The 17,347-nt window shown below is 38.8% G+C and overlaps 1 protein-coding gene across 4 annotated transcripts in view; it reads right to left on the minus strand.

Annotated features, from left to right (window-relative positions):
• The window catches only part of NECTIN3 (nectin cell adhesion molecule 3), a 129,087-nt gene extending 112,336 nt beyond the window's left edge, over positions 1-16,751 (minus strand). The window contains exon 1 of one of the 4 annotated variants that reach the window (XM_088794427.1): positions 15,564-16,173. In XM_088794427.1, the coding sequence (XP_088650553.1) occupies positions 15,564-15,726 (163 nt within the window). In that variant the 5' untranslated portion in view covers positions 15,727-16,173. Of the gene's footprint in view, positions 1-15,563; positions 16,175-16,445 lie in introns of those variants that run through there. The other 3 variants (XM_019711639.3, XM_074332175.2, XM_074332190.2) reach the window with 3 other exon arrangements.
• Positions 16,752-17,347: the final 596 nt, after the last annotated feature.

The raw sequence follows: 17,347 nt of genomic DNA on the forward strand, positions 1-17,347 counted from the left end.
CAGAAAGCTGACTACTAGAGATTTAAACAGAATTACATTTATGTAGTTTCTACATTCTATACACTTTCTAAATATTTCAATTAAATGTTTTATTTACACGGATCTCTAATTCTCAGTGTCTAGAAAACCATTTATATATGCATTTCTCATTTCATTTGGCTTAAGAGCTATACAAAATACACAATACTTAGCTTCTAATAGTATGTCTGAACTTTAAAGTACCTTTAAGCTATGCAGATGTATGTGTTATCAATTCATTGTCTCTCAACTCCAAATGTGCCTTCCATATATGCTGTGTGGTAAGTGAGATGCCTTTAAATATTTCTCCCTTAATGTGAACATGGTGCTACGGTTCCTCAGATAATGCGATAAGGATAGTGCAGAAGGAAGACGCTCTCCTGCCATGTCCAATGCAGACAGACTAGGAGTCAGCAGTGTGGGTGTGAGAACACCAGGCAGAACCAGCCACGAGCCCAGGACTCAGTCCCTTTACAACCTTGAAGCCTTGGCCTGGCAATAACTATTCCTCAGTCCTCACAACACAAAAAACAAAGATCCCATGCAGCCCAAATGCTCTTGAAGGTCTCCTGTCCCCACTAGCACCAAACTCACACTACACATTCATCTACCACCTGCACTCCCAGAAGATAGATTATTCCTTGCCTCGTAACTCCAAACCAGTTCCAGCCGCCTCTCCTATCAGGTGGCTTCAAATATACCTTCTCAACAAAGTCTGAACCTCTCCCAAGTTTTTCCTTCCATAGGTACATTATAAAAAAAGAAAAAAAATGATATGATCATCTCAAAATTAAGATAAGCATTTGATAAAATTAAACATCATTCATGAAACATTCTTAGCAAATTAGAACTAGAAACTCCTAATCTTATTTTAAAAAGGGTTCTATTAAAAAAACTACAGTAAACATACTTAATTTTGAAATGCTGAACACTTTTTTACCTCTGAGATTAGGAATGAGACAATGATGCCTGCAGTCACCACTTTAATTCAACATCACAGTGGACATCCTAACCAGTGCAATCAGCAAAGAAAAAGAAAAAAAGATTGTGTGAGGATTGCAGAAAAATAAGATTTTCGTTATTCACAGATGGCATGACTGCATACCTGGAAAATCCAAACGATTCAGCAAAGTATGAGAAGTAAATGAAGTCAGCAAGATCTCTGGATATAATAAGGTCATGATACCAAAATAAACTGTATTTTTATGTCAAAAACAATTAGTAACATTTTAAAATACCATTTACAATATCAAATAATTTGAAATCTATAAACTATGATTAAATTTAATCTAAAATGTATAGTTATGCAAGACCACTAGACACAGAAAAAAACAAAGTTTTATGAAAGATAAAGAAAACTTCAGTAAATGGAGAGGTAAACCAGGTTCATGGATTGGAAGTAGGGTTTCCAGGCAGGAATTCCTGCCCGTTCTCAGGAATTTTCTTCGCTTTTCCCATTCCCGAATCCTGAGAAAGGTTGGTCGGGAAATTGGGAAAATCGGCTCCTTGAATCCAGGTGGTTGGTAGTAACAGCCGTCACTTCGTGGAAACGATTCATCGTGGAGAACAGAAAACAGTTTATATCTCAGGAATGGGAAAGCGAAAAAAATTCCTGAGAATGGGTGGGAATTCCCACCTGGAAACCCTAATTGCAAGATTCAATACTATAAAGATGTCAATTTAGCCCTACATTAATTCATACAGATTTAATGTGCTCATAATAAAAATCCCAGGTTTTTTGTGGAAATTGATAAACTGCTACTAAAATTGATATGGAAAAGAAAAGGCCCAAGAGTAGCCATGATAAACTTGAATGGGTGGCCTTACTCTACCCAATGCCAGGATACATTATAAAGTTATATAATGAGACATTGTGATACTTGTGCAGATAGTAAAATGGACCAAAGGAAAAAAGAAGAGAGTCCAAAAATAAATGCAAGCATATATGGCTACTTAATTTATTACAAAGGCAGCACTGCATAGTGGAGGGTCTTTTCCATAAATAGTGATGACTGACTGGATAGTGATGGGATTAAAAATAAGAACCTTACTAATAATCACAAAAATAAATTCTAGATGTATCACAGTAAGGGCAAAATAAAAAAGCTTCTAGAGAAAAAGTTTTCATGATGGTGTACTAGAGAAAGATTTTGTAAATAAGACAAAGAATTAACTGTAAAGAAAAAGATTGGTTTTGACTTACATGGATAGATATTAAAGAACTTCTATTCATCTACAGATACCACTGATAGAGTGAAAAGGCTAGAAAGGAAGAAGATATTTGCAATACATATAACTGGCAAAGGGTTCATACCTAGCATACATCAACAACTTCCACAAAGCCATAAAAAGACTAAAGACAATCAAACTGAATAAAATGGGAAGAGAATTAAGAGTCACTTCACAAGAGAATATTCAAATGAACCATAATCCTTAGAACTCTGCCATCAAGTAAACACAAATTACAATCACAGTGTTATACCATTACATACTGATCAGAACGGTTAAAAGAAAAATACTGATATTATAAAGGGATGATGAGGATGTAGAGCAACTGAAACTCTTATAAACTATTGATGGGAAGTATAAGCTGTTACAAGCACTTTGGAAAACTTTTTCAATAAAACCATGCATAAAAGGAACCAGCAATTCCACCACCAAAAGTGAGGTCCAATGATGTTCACAGCAGTACTATTCATAAAAGTCTCGAAATGAAAATAACCCAAATGCCTGACCAAAATTATGGATTAGTCATGAAACCAAACACTGTACAGTGGTGTTAAAAAAAGAAAAAAAAAAGAAAAAAGAACAAACTAGTGCTGCATGCAACAACATGGATGAATCTCACAATATCAATGAAGATACGTGAAGTTCAAAAACAGGTTAATTTATTATGTCAGAAGTCAGAACTGTGGTTATTACTGGGAAACAGAGAAGGATTTGTGATTGGAAAGGAGTGTGAGAGAGGCTTCTGGAGTACTGGTAAAGGTTTATTTCTTGACCAGGGTGATGGCTTCTTGGATATGCTCACTTTATAATAGTTCATCCAACTGCACACTTATGTACCATGAATATTTTTCTGTATATATACAGTGTACGTCAATAAAAAAGTTTTAAAATTTCATGAATCCAAATTTTGTTCAAACCAGCTCATACCACACATCTTCAAATGCTGTTTTACTTACCTGGAACTCTGACTTGAATCAAGCCTCAAATCTCACAGTTAACAGTCAAATCCCAAATCATTATCTCTTTGTTATGAGTTGTGTCCCCCTTAAAACATAAATTGGAGCCCTAACTCCAAGCACGTGTTAATGTGACCTTATTTGGAAAAACAGTCTTTGCAGATGTACTTAAGATGTAAGATAAGGTCATATTGGAGTACAGTGGGCTCAACGCATATGACTGCGGTCCTTATGAGGGGAACCTGCCATGACAGAAACACACAGGAAGAACACCATGTCAACAGAGGCACAGATGTGGTGATACAGCTGCAATTCAAGGAACGCAGTGGACTCAGTCACAACCAGAAGCCAGGAAGATGCAAGGAAGGATTCTACCCAAAGTCTCAGAGAAAGCATGGTCTGCTGACACCTCCATTTCAGACCTCTAGGCTACAGAACTATGAGAGAATTAAGTTCTTCTGTTCCAAGCCACCCGGTTTGTGGTATTTTGTTAAGGCAAACCTAGGAAACTAACACAGGCTTCCACAGAACATCTAATCCTTACCTCAACCTCCCTTTCAGCAATATTTACACTATTCTCCCATCTGTCTAATACAAAAGCGCCAAATGCACTAATTTTTCCCCATGCCTCATATCCTGGGATCATCAAAGGCATTATTTTGCATTTCAATTATCTCGTTTTTAAACATTTTCCTTTCATTTCTACTATTACTAGCCTGATTCTGGTCTTAATAACTATACATCTAGACTACTACACTTATGATAAGTCAGTATTTCATAAATACTACTTTCCCTATATCACGTCTCTGTTCCCAAACTTCCAACACCCTACTACATATTCAAAAGGCACTTGGTAATCTAGCTCTATTCTACTTCCTTCAATACATAAATATGATTGGTCCCCAAGGACACATTTTATTCTTTTATCAGCTGGTTTTTCACAGTACCTTCCTAGAATAATCTTTGGTGGACACAGTGCTCAATTAAATACTAACATAAACTTACTACTACTTCCACACCAACACGTGTATTTTACAAGTTCATGTTAATGTCAACTCATGCTTTCAGTGCTGATCCTTCATTCATTCTTACTCGATGTTTTACTCCATTTTTGCCCAAAGGTTCTACTACTAAGTCACAACATCACCCTGCACTCATTTGTTTTCAAAATATATCACTTAAATCACTAAAGATCAAAGCCTCTCCATAACTTACCTCTCTTATACCTGGAACTGTCTCTCCATCTTCACCTATGATTTTCTTTTCCTCTATCTAATAAAAAGAACTTCTCATCATTTCTATGACTAGCCTCTCTCATCTGTGCTTTTAATGTGTCCACTTCCTGTTCTTAGACTTTGCCGTATCAATGTGCTTCTCCCACCCCCCTCTCAAAGTCAGAGAATTCTCATCATAAAATTAAAAAAGTTTTTTCTCAACTTTCTTGACATCCATGGACATCCATGGAAAATATATTCTCTTGGACTATGTTAACAACAATATCCAATTTCTAAGAGCAGCAATGCCAGTGTCAGAGCCAAAACTATAATATCCAGTGTCTCAAGGGGTGGGAAGCAATGGTCTTGAAAGACAGCCTCTTGACATTATCCTGGCTGTGCTCCTGGATGCCTGGCCTCCTTTGGTTCTTGATTTCCATACCTGAACCCTTAATATCCTTCAATCAATTTTGTTTTAACCAAAGTTGAATTTCTAATGTCTGTAATTAGGAACATTAACTGGCGTCTTAGTTCAAGCTACTGTAACAAAATATCACAGACCACGTGCCTTAAAGCACAAACATTTATTTCTCAGATCTGGAGGACAGGAAGTCTGAGATCAGGGTTCTAGCATGGTAAGGTTCTGGTGAAAACACTCTTCCTGGCTTGCAGACAGTTGCCTTCTTGCTGTATCCTCAACATGGTGGAGAGAGAACGCTCTAGCGTCTCTTCCTCTTCTTATAAGAGTACTAATCCCATCATGGGGACACTGACCCCATGCCCTCATCTAAGTCTCGTTACCTCCCAAAGAACCCTTCCTGATACCATCGCATTGTGAGTTAGGGCTTCAACATATGAATTTTGGGACGACCACAAACATTCAGTCCATAACAACTGATACATTATTCTTCCTCCTCAAATTACTCTCTCTTCCCCGTCTTTCCCAAAAGTAAGCCTACCCAACTACCTTTTCACTATCTCCTTACTTATTAAATTGTTGGAATTTGACTTCTTTCTCCTAACCACTTTTACTAAATTATTGAGTCATCAATGCATACCCCTTAACTACTAAACATATTGGTCTATTTATCAAGTAAGATCCCTGCCCCCTTCCTCCCTCTCATCCAATCAAAAATACCTCAATCTTGAAATGTTTTCCCAGTTCCCTCCTTACTTCCCTTTCCTCTCTTCTTCCTTCTCTTCTTTCCTCCCCCTCTGCCTCCTCTAACAGCTCTTCTAATCCAAATACCTCAAATCTGATCATCCCCAATTCCACATCCTACCCCTTATGCTCTGGCAACAAATTTCCAACTATAGCTTTAAAATATACTCCAGAGGCATCACAGTTAAAATTCCTCTAAAAAAGTGATGGACTGATTAATCATTTTACCAACCTCTTCTGGTTATTCAAGACAGAAACCTAAATTCACATCCAATTCTTCCTTCCTCACCCATGATGAGATCCAAATACCATGTAATTTAATTCTCAGATCCATCACTCCCTTCAAATCCCTCTGCCAAATTGTCATGTATCTCCACAGTCCTCCCTTCCCATGAATGATTGCAATGGTTTTCCCTTTTGCTTGTCTTTCATATCTCTAATATATATATTTAAACTGCTGTCAAGAGCTATACAATATTCTCAAATCACACACTCAGTATTTATCTGCCTCCAGAAACTTCTCACTGCCTACTACATAAAGCTTAATCTCTTCAGCAAAGTATTTAAAGCATAAAGCTCATGCTTGAACCACATGAGAACATTAATTCCTTGCAGTCTTCAGTCCAATGGTTTCTTTTCAGCCTAGAATGCCCACTTTTTCATTGACTTTCCCTCACAAATGGAAACCAATCTCTCTCAATCTCTCTCTCGCTCTCTCTCTGTCACACACACACAGACACACGTCTTACTAATACATCTGTAAGACTGGGAGCAGCCACCACGCTTTTTTCACTGTGGTCTCCTCTGTACTACCCAGCACTTACTGGTGCTCTATCACCTGTTTCCTTATTGAATAGTCCCCCACCTACTTACTGCTCCAATTTCTAGGCTTTTTATTTTCTGCATTACAGATAGAGATCAACTGTTGTGACTAACTAAACATTATCATATTTTAACAGTAAATATTACTCAACCCACTCCTGAAATTTAAAGCTCACAGGTCAAGGCAGTGTTTAATCATCTGATGGGAGAAAAATCTAGAGCGACTATTTCAGATGACTGTAGAGGGCAGCAAAGCAACAGTAGTATCCTCAAAGAAAAATATGTATTTTTCTCAGGGAACTTCAGATTTGTTTTTTTTATTTTAACAGATGCTGTTATGATTAAAGGTTTTACAAGGCAAGAGACTTTTCAGTATGCTATATACAAATTTCACCAGCTACTCATATATTTAAACATTTTCACTATCAATTATAAACACAACAAAAATGTTACCAATGCCCCAGATCCTTTTATACCCAATTGAAAAATAAATTTGATAAACAATGCATGGCTCCAAAACAGCCACCATAATTACTAACTCTTTTGCGAATCTAAAAGTTGAAAATGCTTTTTCATTGAAAAGTGTAAAAATAATCTACCTTAATACAGAAAAAAATGCCAATGGTCTAAACTAAACAGTCTTGTTCTTTTTTGCTAAGAACAGGTATCTTCATCAGTATTACTAATTCTGGCCTTGATATTCCTTTTTTGTTATTCAAAATCAGTGGGTCAGCTGTAGGGTCTATCCCAGCTTTGAAAGAAAAAAATAATAAATCCTCTACCATTGTACTAGTGTACAACAAACAGAAGGTAAAAACTTGAAAGAGAATAGAAGTTCCTTACCATTATTTCAATACTAAAGTTCATTTTGGTTTTAATATGAACTAGGCAAATGAAACTGTATCATCAAAATAATCACATATTCATAATCTCAGAATTGCTTAGGAATGGGGAAGTAACTGTAAAAGTTGATATTCAACACAACTGTACTATTTGCATATGTTTCTCAAGGTTTTTGTTGGTGGTAATTTTTTATCTCCTTTAACAAGCAGAAATCAGAGATTCAGAGTAGCTGCTACAGACATTAACATATGTAGACTCACAGTTGAACGAAAAATGCCATGTTCTAGTCCTTTACCCTTAATGAGAAGGACAGAACTGTTAGCTATATACCTTCTTTCACTTGAATCTCTTCAATAAAGAAAGAAATTGAGAAGCTTTTTTTATATAGTTTTGCATTTAAAATAAAGAAACCTGGGTATCTCTGAGTAGATAAAACTAGACAGCTTATTGTCTGACTTAGTATTAAATTGAACTTATAGCCATGAATGATTATCTCTAATCTAAATCAAATTAGAAGGGAATTTGGAGTTCATAATGGCAAGACACTTGTGAAATGAATCTTAATCTAGCCCACAGCAACTATGACTAAATTAGAAATCATATTAATAATTTAAAAAATGATGGCCTAAGATATTTTAGTAATGACAGTCATGTCTATCATGAATAACTCATAGAAACAGTTACTATATGAAAGTGACCTTATCAGTTTACCAATACTAACATTTCATTAATATTTTGTTTTTCCTCTGAATTGAACTCCTTAGAACAGTCAAGCCCACCTCATTCTGAATTATATACAATGTTCTTAAACACTGAGTTAAGTTCCACCTCTGTGCACCTATTTTTTATATTTGTCTCTTGAGTTTTTTTCATGTCCTTCCCAATAAGAGCACTGGCATATTTCCATTACAAAATAGATTAGCTATCTTAAATTTACCCATTTTATTCCTAAACTCAAACCCAGAGTAAGATGTGTTATGCATCAAGTGAGGTATGTCCCACAGAAGCTGCTTAAACTACATATATTCTGAGGTAAATATTACACAGGAAGAATTGTATTCCTCCTTGGTCAAGTCTGCAAATATCTCAGATTGAAAATAGGTAAGGCAATGGGGAATAAAGAGATAGAACTAAAGAAAGCAAAGAGTATTTTTAGGAAAAGGACAATGAAGAACTATCTCATCAAGCAACATCTTTAACACCTATCAACTTTCTCTAGTTTATTAAGTAAATACTAGTTTATTAAGTAAATACTTATGTATATACACTGGGGATGCCAAAAAATGTACACATGACTTGTATTCATCTTTTGTTATTGGTATATATTGAGTATTACAATTTTAACACAGTTTTTTCCTTGCTTAAAATATGTATACGCTTTTTTGGCACCCTCTATATTTTACATATGTACATGTATGTGTACATACACACACATACACACATTCTTCCCCCCATCTTGGCAGGTAGGAATAGGAATAATGATAAGGTAGGAAAAATAACAAGTGTACAAACCTAAATATATATCTCCTAGAGTGTGTTCTGCACAACATAACAGATATTACCTCCCTAAAATGTATTTAATTAGTTTGTAAAACAGTATTTTACTGGAGAATTCTTAGACCATTAACAAATTAATGCACATAGTGACTTTCCATGAGGGGGTTATATGGTTAATTTTTCCCATTCTCCAATGTGTTCAACCATGATATTTTCTTCTAAAAACATATCTTCTGAGACTAGTATTCCACTAATACTTTGGCAAACATTGCTCGATACCTAAAAACATGAAAAAAGTGGATAGAATTTGCATGCATTTCCCACTAATGACCACATGTCAAACTATTAAACACAGAACAGGATAGGCCTACAGGGACAAAGGATTTGAAAGATATCTCGGATCAGGTAGGAAATGAAATCCAGAAAATTTTTTATAGTTATTTATTCTAGGTATTATTCTGTTTTAACATGGAGAATGAAATCATAAGCCAAGTATTCTCCTGAAACCATTTTATGGTATAGCAAATTTGATCAATTCCTTAAACAATTATAATGGGAGAAAAAGCAAATGTTAAAATTATATACAATTTAAAAAATAATTTGTGTTTATTCTGTGATACCTATGATACATACAATGAAGCTTGAAGTAAGGTCTTTACTGCAAAGAGCACACATCACAAAACAATTTATAATCAAATACTAGACAACGAACAGAAAAAGTAACTACTTTAGATAGAAGAAAAGTTCACTGTATGCAAGAAGTGGTGAGGGAAGGCTTCATAGGGAAAATTAATCTTAAACTGGGCACTGCAGAATTTGACTAGGTAGGAAAGAGGAGTAATGTCATTTTAGGCCAATGAGTAAGGACCAGAGAATGGCATAGCCTACTTCAGAGACAACAAATAGTTTAAACCTGCACTGTCCAATATGGAAGCCACCAGCCACAACTGACTACTGAGCACAAGAAATATAGCAAACCCAAATAACGATCTGTAAGGGTAAAATATATACCAGATTCCGAGGACTTGCTTCAAAAGAATATGTAAAATATGTCAATTTTTAAAATATTAATTGCATGGTGAAATGACAATATTTTGGTTATACTGTGTTAAATAAATTAAGATTAATTTGATTTGTTTATTACTTTTTAGCGTGGCATCAGCATTAATTTACAATTATGTATGTGGCTCACATAGTTCTATTGGACAGTGCTGGTTTAGACTAAATTTGATTTTGCTGTTTAAATTCTTGAAATAAAGAAATCTGAGTTCCTTCTCCATGCCAAGCACATGGGGATAAACAGTGAACAAGACAGTGGAGTGTTATTTCTTTTAGAAGAGCGACTACATTTGATCAAATCATAAATAAAAATGCTATAAAAATAGCACTTGTCAAGGGAAGAATCAACTGAAGAGTCTCTTAAAATACAAATGTCCGAATCCTCAGGCTCCATTCCCTACCCCTCTTGCAAAAACTGTTGACCCAGTAAGTCCATAGCAGTGCCTGGAATGTTGTTTTGAAAAAAGATTCCCTAGTAACTATGAGTTAAATCCACCCGCAGACCCTATTTTTGCCGACCGTCTAAGAATAGTAATTTATAGCCCCACCTTGCTTTTAAAAATGTTATTTCTTCGGAAGAAACCTAGACTAAGAGACTAAAAAGCCTCTACTGGGTGTAATGGCCAGCCTACTTAAAATAAGAACAACTTTGATTTCAATTTTAACGATTAAAGTTAAAGGAAACCAAGTAAAGTTTTTCAAAAAACTATTATAACTTCTCCCATTTATAAAAGTCACAGGTATAATTTACTATCTTACACCAAGAAATAATCATCTAAAGTGTTGAAAAGCATACTGTCAATTCTTAGCCACTTAATCGTTATGAGCTGGTCGGTTTTCACACATGCCTCAAATTCCAGTTTATGAATATCTACTCAGAATGCAACAGGTAGTTCTTTCCAACTCATTTTAATTAGAATGAATGCTGGGTAGTCAGTAGGGTTGCAAGAAAAACAACCTCCCTGAACTCTAAAAATTCAAAATTTAAGTACATAATACAATATCCTTTCTAAAACAACGTTGGTACCTGCAAGATAGCGGCATCTAAGACTCACAGGAGTCAGTTCTAGTTAAAAATTTAAAGTAATGACCTACGCTCTAAAAAGTGAGTCATTTAGGAAAAAACTTAAAACTCACTCTTGATAAAGATTCACACAAGTTTTATTTAAGTAATGATTAAACTATGTCAGAGCCTGTCATAAAAGTAAAAATTGTAACTTTTACGAAATTCAGGAAAGGTTACGGGTTCAAGACTTTACAGACAATTTTAGATAAAAACATAAAATGTAATCAAAAGTACAACATTAATGGTACATAGATTTTTGGGTCTGAGTGCTTGGCACACAAAATCCTCTTTAGTATTCATTCCATTACTGACTCAAGGGCTATTTGATTTCATCCTACATTTACAGACTAATAACTATGATTAATTAAATGCCACATCTTTTGTAAACCATATAGTCCTTATTGTCAATTTTTATGAGGCCTTTAACAGGTTACATATTGCTAGAGCAATATGTTATTTACTCACTAATTTTAAGGAGTAAATTACAGAATGGCAAAACACTACTTTTTAACCAGGGTATCACAGCCATCTTGTCTTCAATAATTTTCAAATAACAGGCAATAGGCCATAAGTTTTATGTACATTAAAATTGCTGAATCACTAAATTATATATGTAAAAATATATGTAAGAGTAAGTGACAAACAGGTAAGAGAATAAATACACAAACGCACATACAAATATATAATTGCCCAGCTTTTTCCAATTCCTGATACTGTAACTACATACAAGAAGATTTGGTGTTTTTGCTTGCTTTTAAATTTGGTTCTTTCCAATTCTATCTGTTTAGGATGCAGGAAGATTCATATGCGCAATATGTATTATGGGCCTCAATCTGATACTATAACTTGATAAAGTAGAAGCGAAACTGAGACTCCTCTCCACAACACCACATTTTCAATATAATCACTAACATTCTAAGTGACCTTACGGAACTGCCAAGTCCTAAAATGCATTCTATATCATGAAAGGGAGATTCAACTAGGTTTCATAAAATTACACAGTTGATTTCACCATATCCTAATATTCTGAAAATTGTTCATCTATATATTTATCTGAAGTCAATTTAACAAACATCTAAAGAGCATTCTGGGCTATACACTCAAAATAAAGATGTAACGTACAAATAGAGCCAGTCAATTAACTTGAAAACTCAATTATTCAAGACATCAGCGTAGAATTTAAGAATGACAGAGATACCAAGTCTAGGCAGCTTTGATGTTCAATATAATAAACGCTAACATTTGAATGTTTACTACATTGCATACACTCTGCTAAATATTTTATTCTTTCATTTAATCCTCATAAGAACTCTATAGGCAAGGTGATACTATTTTCCCTTTTTAAAAAGATGGGAAACCTTAAGTTGACTGAGGTTAAATAACTTGCCAATGACTCAAACATCTAGTAAGTGGCAGTTCTTTTTTTTCAGAATCAAATTTAGTATCTAACTATAAACTACAGAGAGAACAAACTTGTACCATCTATCACAATGTCTAATCTCAATAAGATCTGACTCAACTTTTTTAAAGTATGTTTTTGTTTTGTTTTTTGTTTTTTGCTCAGTTCACATTCATCTATCTTTACCTAATAGGTTCGGTATCCCTCTTCTGAGCACAGTACCTCATGCAGATAGCTATCATAAACACCAAACTTTCCTAAAATCCTCTATTTCCTTTGTCTACCACAATGCTATAAAGATCCTTAAAGCCAGGATTCCACCTTATTCATGTTTTACGTCACGAAGTACTTATCAACTGCAAGGAATATTAAAAGTACTGAAAGTGCTGTTAAAGGTTCAATATTATATTAGATCTTCTTTTCTGTCATCTTCTAAACATTAATCTTAAAACCCTGCTAAAAATGGAAACAGTAAAATCCTAGATTCTAATAAAGTTACTAAGGTCAAATAGTCTCTCTTCTCTTTCATCAATACCATATCCCTGCTAATATTCTGTACATCTCAAGAAAAATGTTGGAAGGAAAAGTGAGATAAATCTGATCACCTACGAACTGATCATAAAGAATACAGAATTCCAGAATAAATTGGTTTTATCAAGTCAGATGGTGTTGTAAATCTAGTCTCCTCGACCTTTATACCTAGGAATTGATTAGGCTTAAAAAAAAAAAAAAAAAACCTGGTAATTTGTCAATCTGTAAAATTCTTAATTTTAAAAGTTCAGTTCTTCAAATATGACAGATGATATACACCCTCAAAACAGGAAATCTAATGTAATTTTTGTTATAACTTTCAGAATATCAAGTCTACTAGTTTCAATGACTCTTTTAGCAATCAAATTAACATGATGTGATAATTATCTTGTGCTAATAGATGATATTGCGGAAGTTGAGCATAGTTAAGACTGTGCCAGATGTAAGCTGCATATGAAAAACACAGGCAAAAAGAAAAAGAAATCTGTATGTGATAAAAAAAAAAAAAGGAAAGCACTCTGATTAGCAAATCTCTTTAAAGCCAAAAAATCTTTTCAACTTTAAAACTGACTACTCGAACATTAGTATATGCCAAAACCTTACAAGCAGTACTACGAATGTCAGATGAACAGGATACATGAAGAAAATTCTCTTTCCATACTTACTAATCATCCATTATAACCGTGTACTACTCAAAGATTGAATTTAAAATAGAGAAAGGTTGATGGAAAAAAACTCATCATAAGGGTTCACAAATTAGGGTGTGATAACACCATAAGTCAAAAATGGAAGCTCTTTAAATGAGCAGTGCACAGTAACACAAAGCTAGTGTCTGTTTCTACAACTACAAACAAAGCTGACTCTAAAAACTTCAATTTATACCTCCTCTAAATACAGTCCATTTACCTATACTGCTTGAATTTTTAGGACTCTGAGTCCTAAATATAGAAGTCCCTTCTATAGCACATTATTAAAGAGATTTGAAAAAAACAGCTCTTTTCTTCCATGTGAAAAGCAATAGTGTTCTTTCAAAAAGTAATCAACACTTCACTTGCACAGTAACTGTGAAATTATTATCCAAATTCTATTTCCCTGTATTAGCTGTACACCTTACCTAGCTTCAGTCTTCCACAGGGCTTTTGCCTAGCTAGACAAGCCTTTATGGAGGTACAAATAATATTCTCTCAGTTCTTAACACAATCTAAGTCAAGGTAGTAAAACTGTTAATACCCCCTTCAACTTTTCTTCTACCCAACTGTAATCCACAAATCCTCCTTCATGGAAAAGAACAGTACACAAATTCAATCTGTAACAGCATTAAGAAATTGTGTAGTGGAACCAAACATCTGGAGAGTGGGGCTACAAAAACACTGTAGATTAGATAACATGCCATTTATCATACTATACTCTGAAAATCTGAAACTTGCATTACAGTGCTTGAAACGTGGTGGTGAATTGGTAGTGGAAATTCTCAGCCTATAAGGGGCACTCAATCTCTTGAAAACTTTACCTCCCTCATAACCAACAACCCTGACACACCTACCCGGAACAGAATTTTCTTTCTTCTAAATCACACTATCCAAGAAATCCGCACACATCTTTCCTTTTTACAAATACTGGTAAAACTTCTGGTTTCATTTAAGCTTTCCTTACATACTGAGATCCAACAGCAGCCTTCCGTACCAGTGAAAATATCTTAGGTAAACCAATCTTTGAGCAAGCATTAAGTTTTGCTTCTCCACCATCCTCACCCAGTAAGTCTTGGAATGAATAACCTGCAGTGTTTCGGTATTACCAAAGGACACATAGGGCTAATCCCCAAAAACTAGTAACCCTATTTTCCCAAATCACCACCTTCCATTAATGATCACTTACGTCCATCTCTCTTGCACGAAAGACACATTTTACACGATCCTTAACAAGTAGGCTTCTAGTCTCTTGATACCGAGGAACAGAACTTAACAAAAAGACTAGCTCCCAAAAGTGACAGGAAAACTAAGAACACGAGGGGCAAGAACCATGGAAGGGGCGTGAGGTTTTTTTGATCAGAAGAGTCGATGCCATCGGGTATTTAAGCTCCTGAGGACAAATAGCGTTTGCAAAAATAATCACTGATAGTGTGACGGACGTCCCACAAACTGGAAGGCAGAGACGGGCTAAATGGCAAAGCCATCCAGAGGCAGCCAGGACACAACCTGGCCGGACGACCAAAGAAAACTGACTGTAGGGGATGCTGCAGGGTGGGTTAACCCGATGCCTTCTCCAGAGTGGAAGGCTACGAGGGGTGGACCCGAAGGCTTCATTCCGTCGGGCTCGGTCCCTAAAGGTATCTGGTCTCACAGCTCAAGTTTCACCGGGAAAAAAGGAGGCGGCAAATGTGCATCCCGGCACCTTAGACACAGCCCAGAAGTCCGTGCCCTCGGCTTCCGGCTCCAATGAGCGAGGAAGTAACGGTCGCCGGAGCACACACGGAGGAGTCCGTGCAGAAGGCACCACCACCGAACCCTGGCCATCAGCATGGCTAGCTGCGCGGCCGCGGGGGAGGGGAGAGAGGGCGGCCAGCGCCGCACTCGCTGGCCCTGGCCCTTCCCGGGCCTCGCCCCGGGCGCGGCGAAAAGTTTCCAGTCAAAGTCCGCGGCACCCGCTCGTGCAGCCAACCGCCGAACACAACCGCCTCGCCGCTCAGGAGAGCAGCCGGCCCGGCCGCAGCGATGGGACCCTCGGTCTCGCCTCCCTCAGCCCGCGCGGGCCGCCGAGGTTCACCTACCACAGAGCCGGGAGAAGAGCAGCAGCGGAAAGAGCAGCAGGAGCAGCAGCGTCGGTGGCGTCGGTGGCGGCAGCAGGAGCCCGGCCCCAGGGGGAGAAGCGGAGGAAAGTTGTGCTTTGCCGCCTCCGGGACACAGCGAAGCCGGCCCCGGGGTCCGCGCCATTCCCCACCCTCCCCCCAGCCCGCTCGCACGCCTGCCCCCACCAACTCCCCCAGCCTCGGCTCCTTAGGCTCTGGGCGGCGGCGGCAGCAGCTGCCGCTGTAGGGCGGCAGCGGAAGGTCCGGCGCGCGCGTCCCTAACTCCCAGTTCTTGAGCCGTCGCCGCCGGCTGACACTCAGAGGAGCGCTCGCGGCTGCCTCGACTCTGCCGTCGCCAACGCCACTGCCGAAGCTGAGGCAGGAGCCGCCCGCCGCCACCGCCGCCGCCGCCACTCCCCTCCCCCCGGCACCCGCCCGCTTCGAACTCCTGGGAACTCGGAACGCACCACCCCGCCCCGCGCGGGAGGGGGAGAGGAAGCCGACCCTCAGAGCGGGCGCTACGTAGAACTCGCTCGCCCTCCCCACTCAACTCCTGCTCCCGTCTGATCCCAGAGTGCCAGCCGCTTCTCCTCCCACCCCTGCCCTACACACGCTCCTCCCCTTTCAAAAAAAAAAAAATCTCTTCTCTCCACTTTGATAACGCGGTTTCTCCCAAAGCAGGGCTTTAAAAAGGACTGGAAAATCTGGAATAGGTTAGTAGGCCCCGCCCCTCGTTCCTGCCTTGTCCCCCCTTCCCAGCTTTTCCAATGGTCTCGCCCACTCCAACCCTCGCGGGTCCACAGCCGCCCCGGCGCAGACAGAGGCGGAGGGCGGCGGGGCTATCCGGCTCGCGGCCTGCCTCACCCGAGCAGTGCTCTCCCTTTGGCGGGGACCGGGAACCGGGGAGGGTGTGGGGGAGGAAGGCAGGATGGTGTGGCCCTTCCGTTGCCCGTGCTAAAGATTCCTGTCTAGGAAGCTGGACGCAGCCTACTGGACTAGTAGCCATCTGTCTCCTCGCCGGGACACAGGGGGCTGAAAGGGGAGACTTTCTCCTTCCTGCTTCCTGGGTCGACTGTGCTCTCCGAATTCCTCCCTTCTTCCCAGCCCCACTTTCCCCAGCACGCGGAGGCACATTTGCACGGGCGTTTTCTTGTTCCTTTCACTGGGAGGGCGGCTTGGTGGAAGGGTCAGCGTCGCCGGGAGAGGAGAGGGGCTCCAGAAGGTTTGCTTTCCCACTTTTGCTTCTCCTGGCTGTTGGGCTGTCCTCTGTCCTCGTCTGGCGACTGGCAACAGGAGGCGTTGGATTTCCCCAATCGGAGCGCTTCGAATGCGGTGGTGTTTTTCTTTGGTTTTGTTCCATTTGCATGTTAGCACGTGTAATTTTATTTTCATTGCTCGTTTTCCTTTGAACTGATTGCGGGAAAGCGACCTCGGGAAGTGTTAAACATTTGCCCTTAAGAGAAGCACCTGTGGTCCATCACGACGCGTCCTCACCCCAGACGGGTTGCGCGCCCTGCGCTCTTCTGCGTGCCACGCACAACCCTGGTGGTCTGACCTTGGAGCCAGAGCCACCTGCGGTTCTGCGCGGGTGGTGGACAGTTTGGACTGTCCGGATGGGGACTGGAAGCAGAGGACGCACATTCTCAGTCATGACACCATTAATTTTACGTAGGTCTTGCCATCTCCACCGGTAGCCACAAATGTGCTCCAATAAGAAGAAAGTCAAATAATGATTTAGCCGCCTGTCTCAGCTAAACTAATGTTTG

Source organism: Rhinolophus sinicus, chromosome 17 (assembly GCF_057876585.1).
Source record: "Rhinolophus sinicus isolate RSI-liver-muscle chromosome 17, RSI-T2T, whole genome shotgun sequence".
NCBI lineage: Eukaryota > Metazoa > Chordata > Mammalia > Chiroptera > Rhinolophidae > Rhinolophus > Rhinolophus sinicus.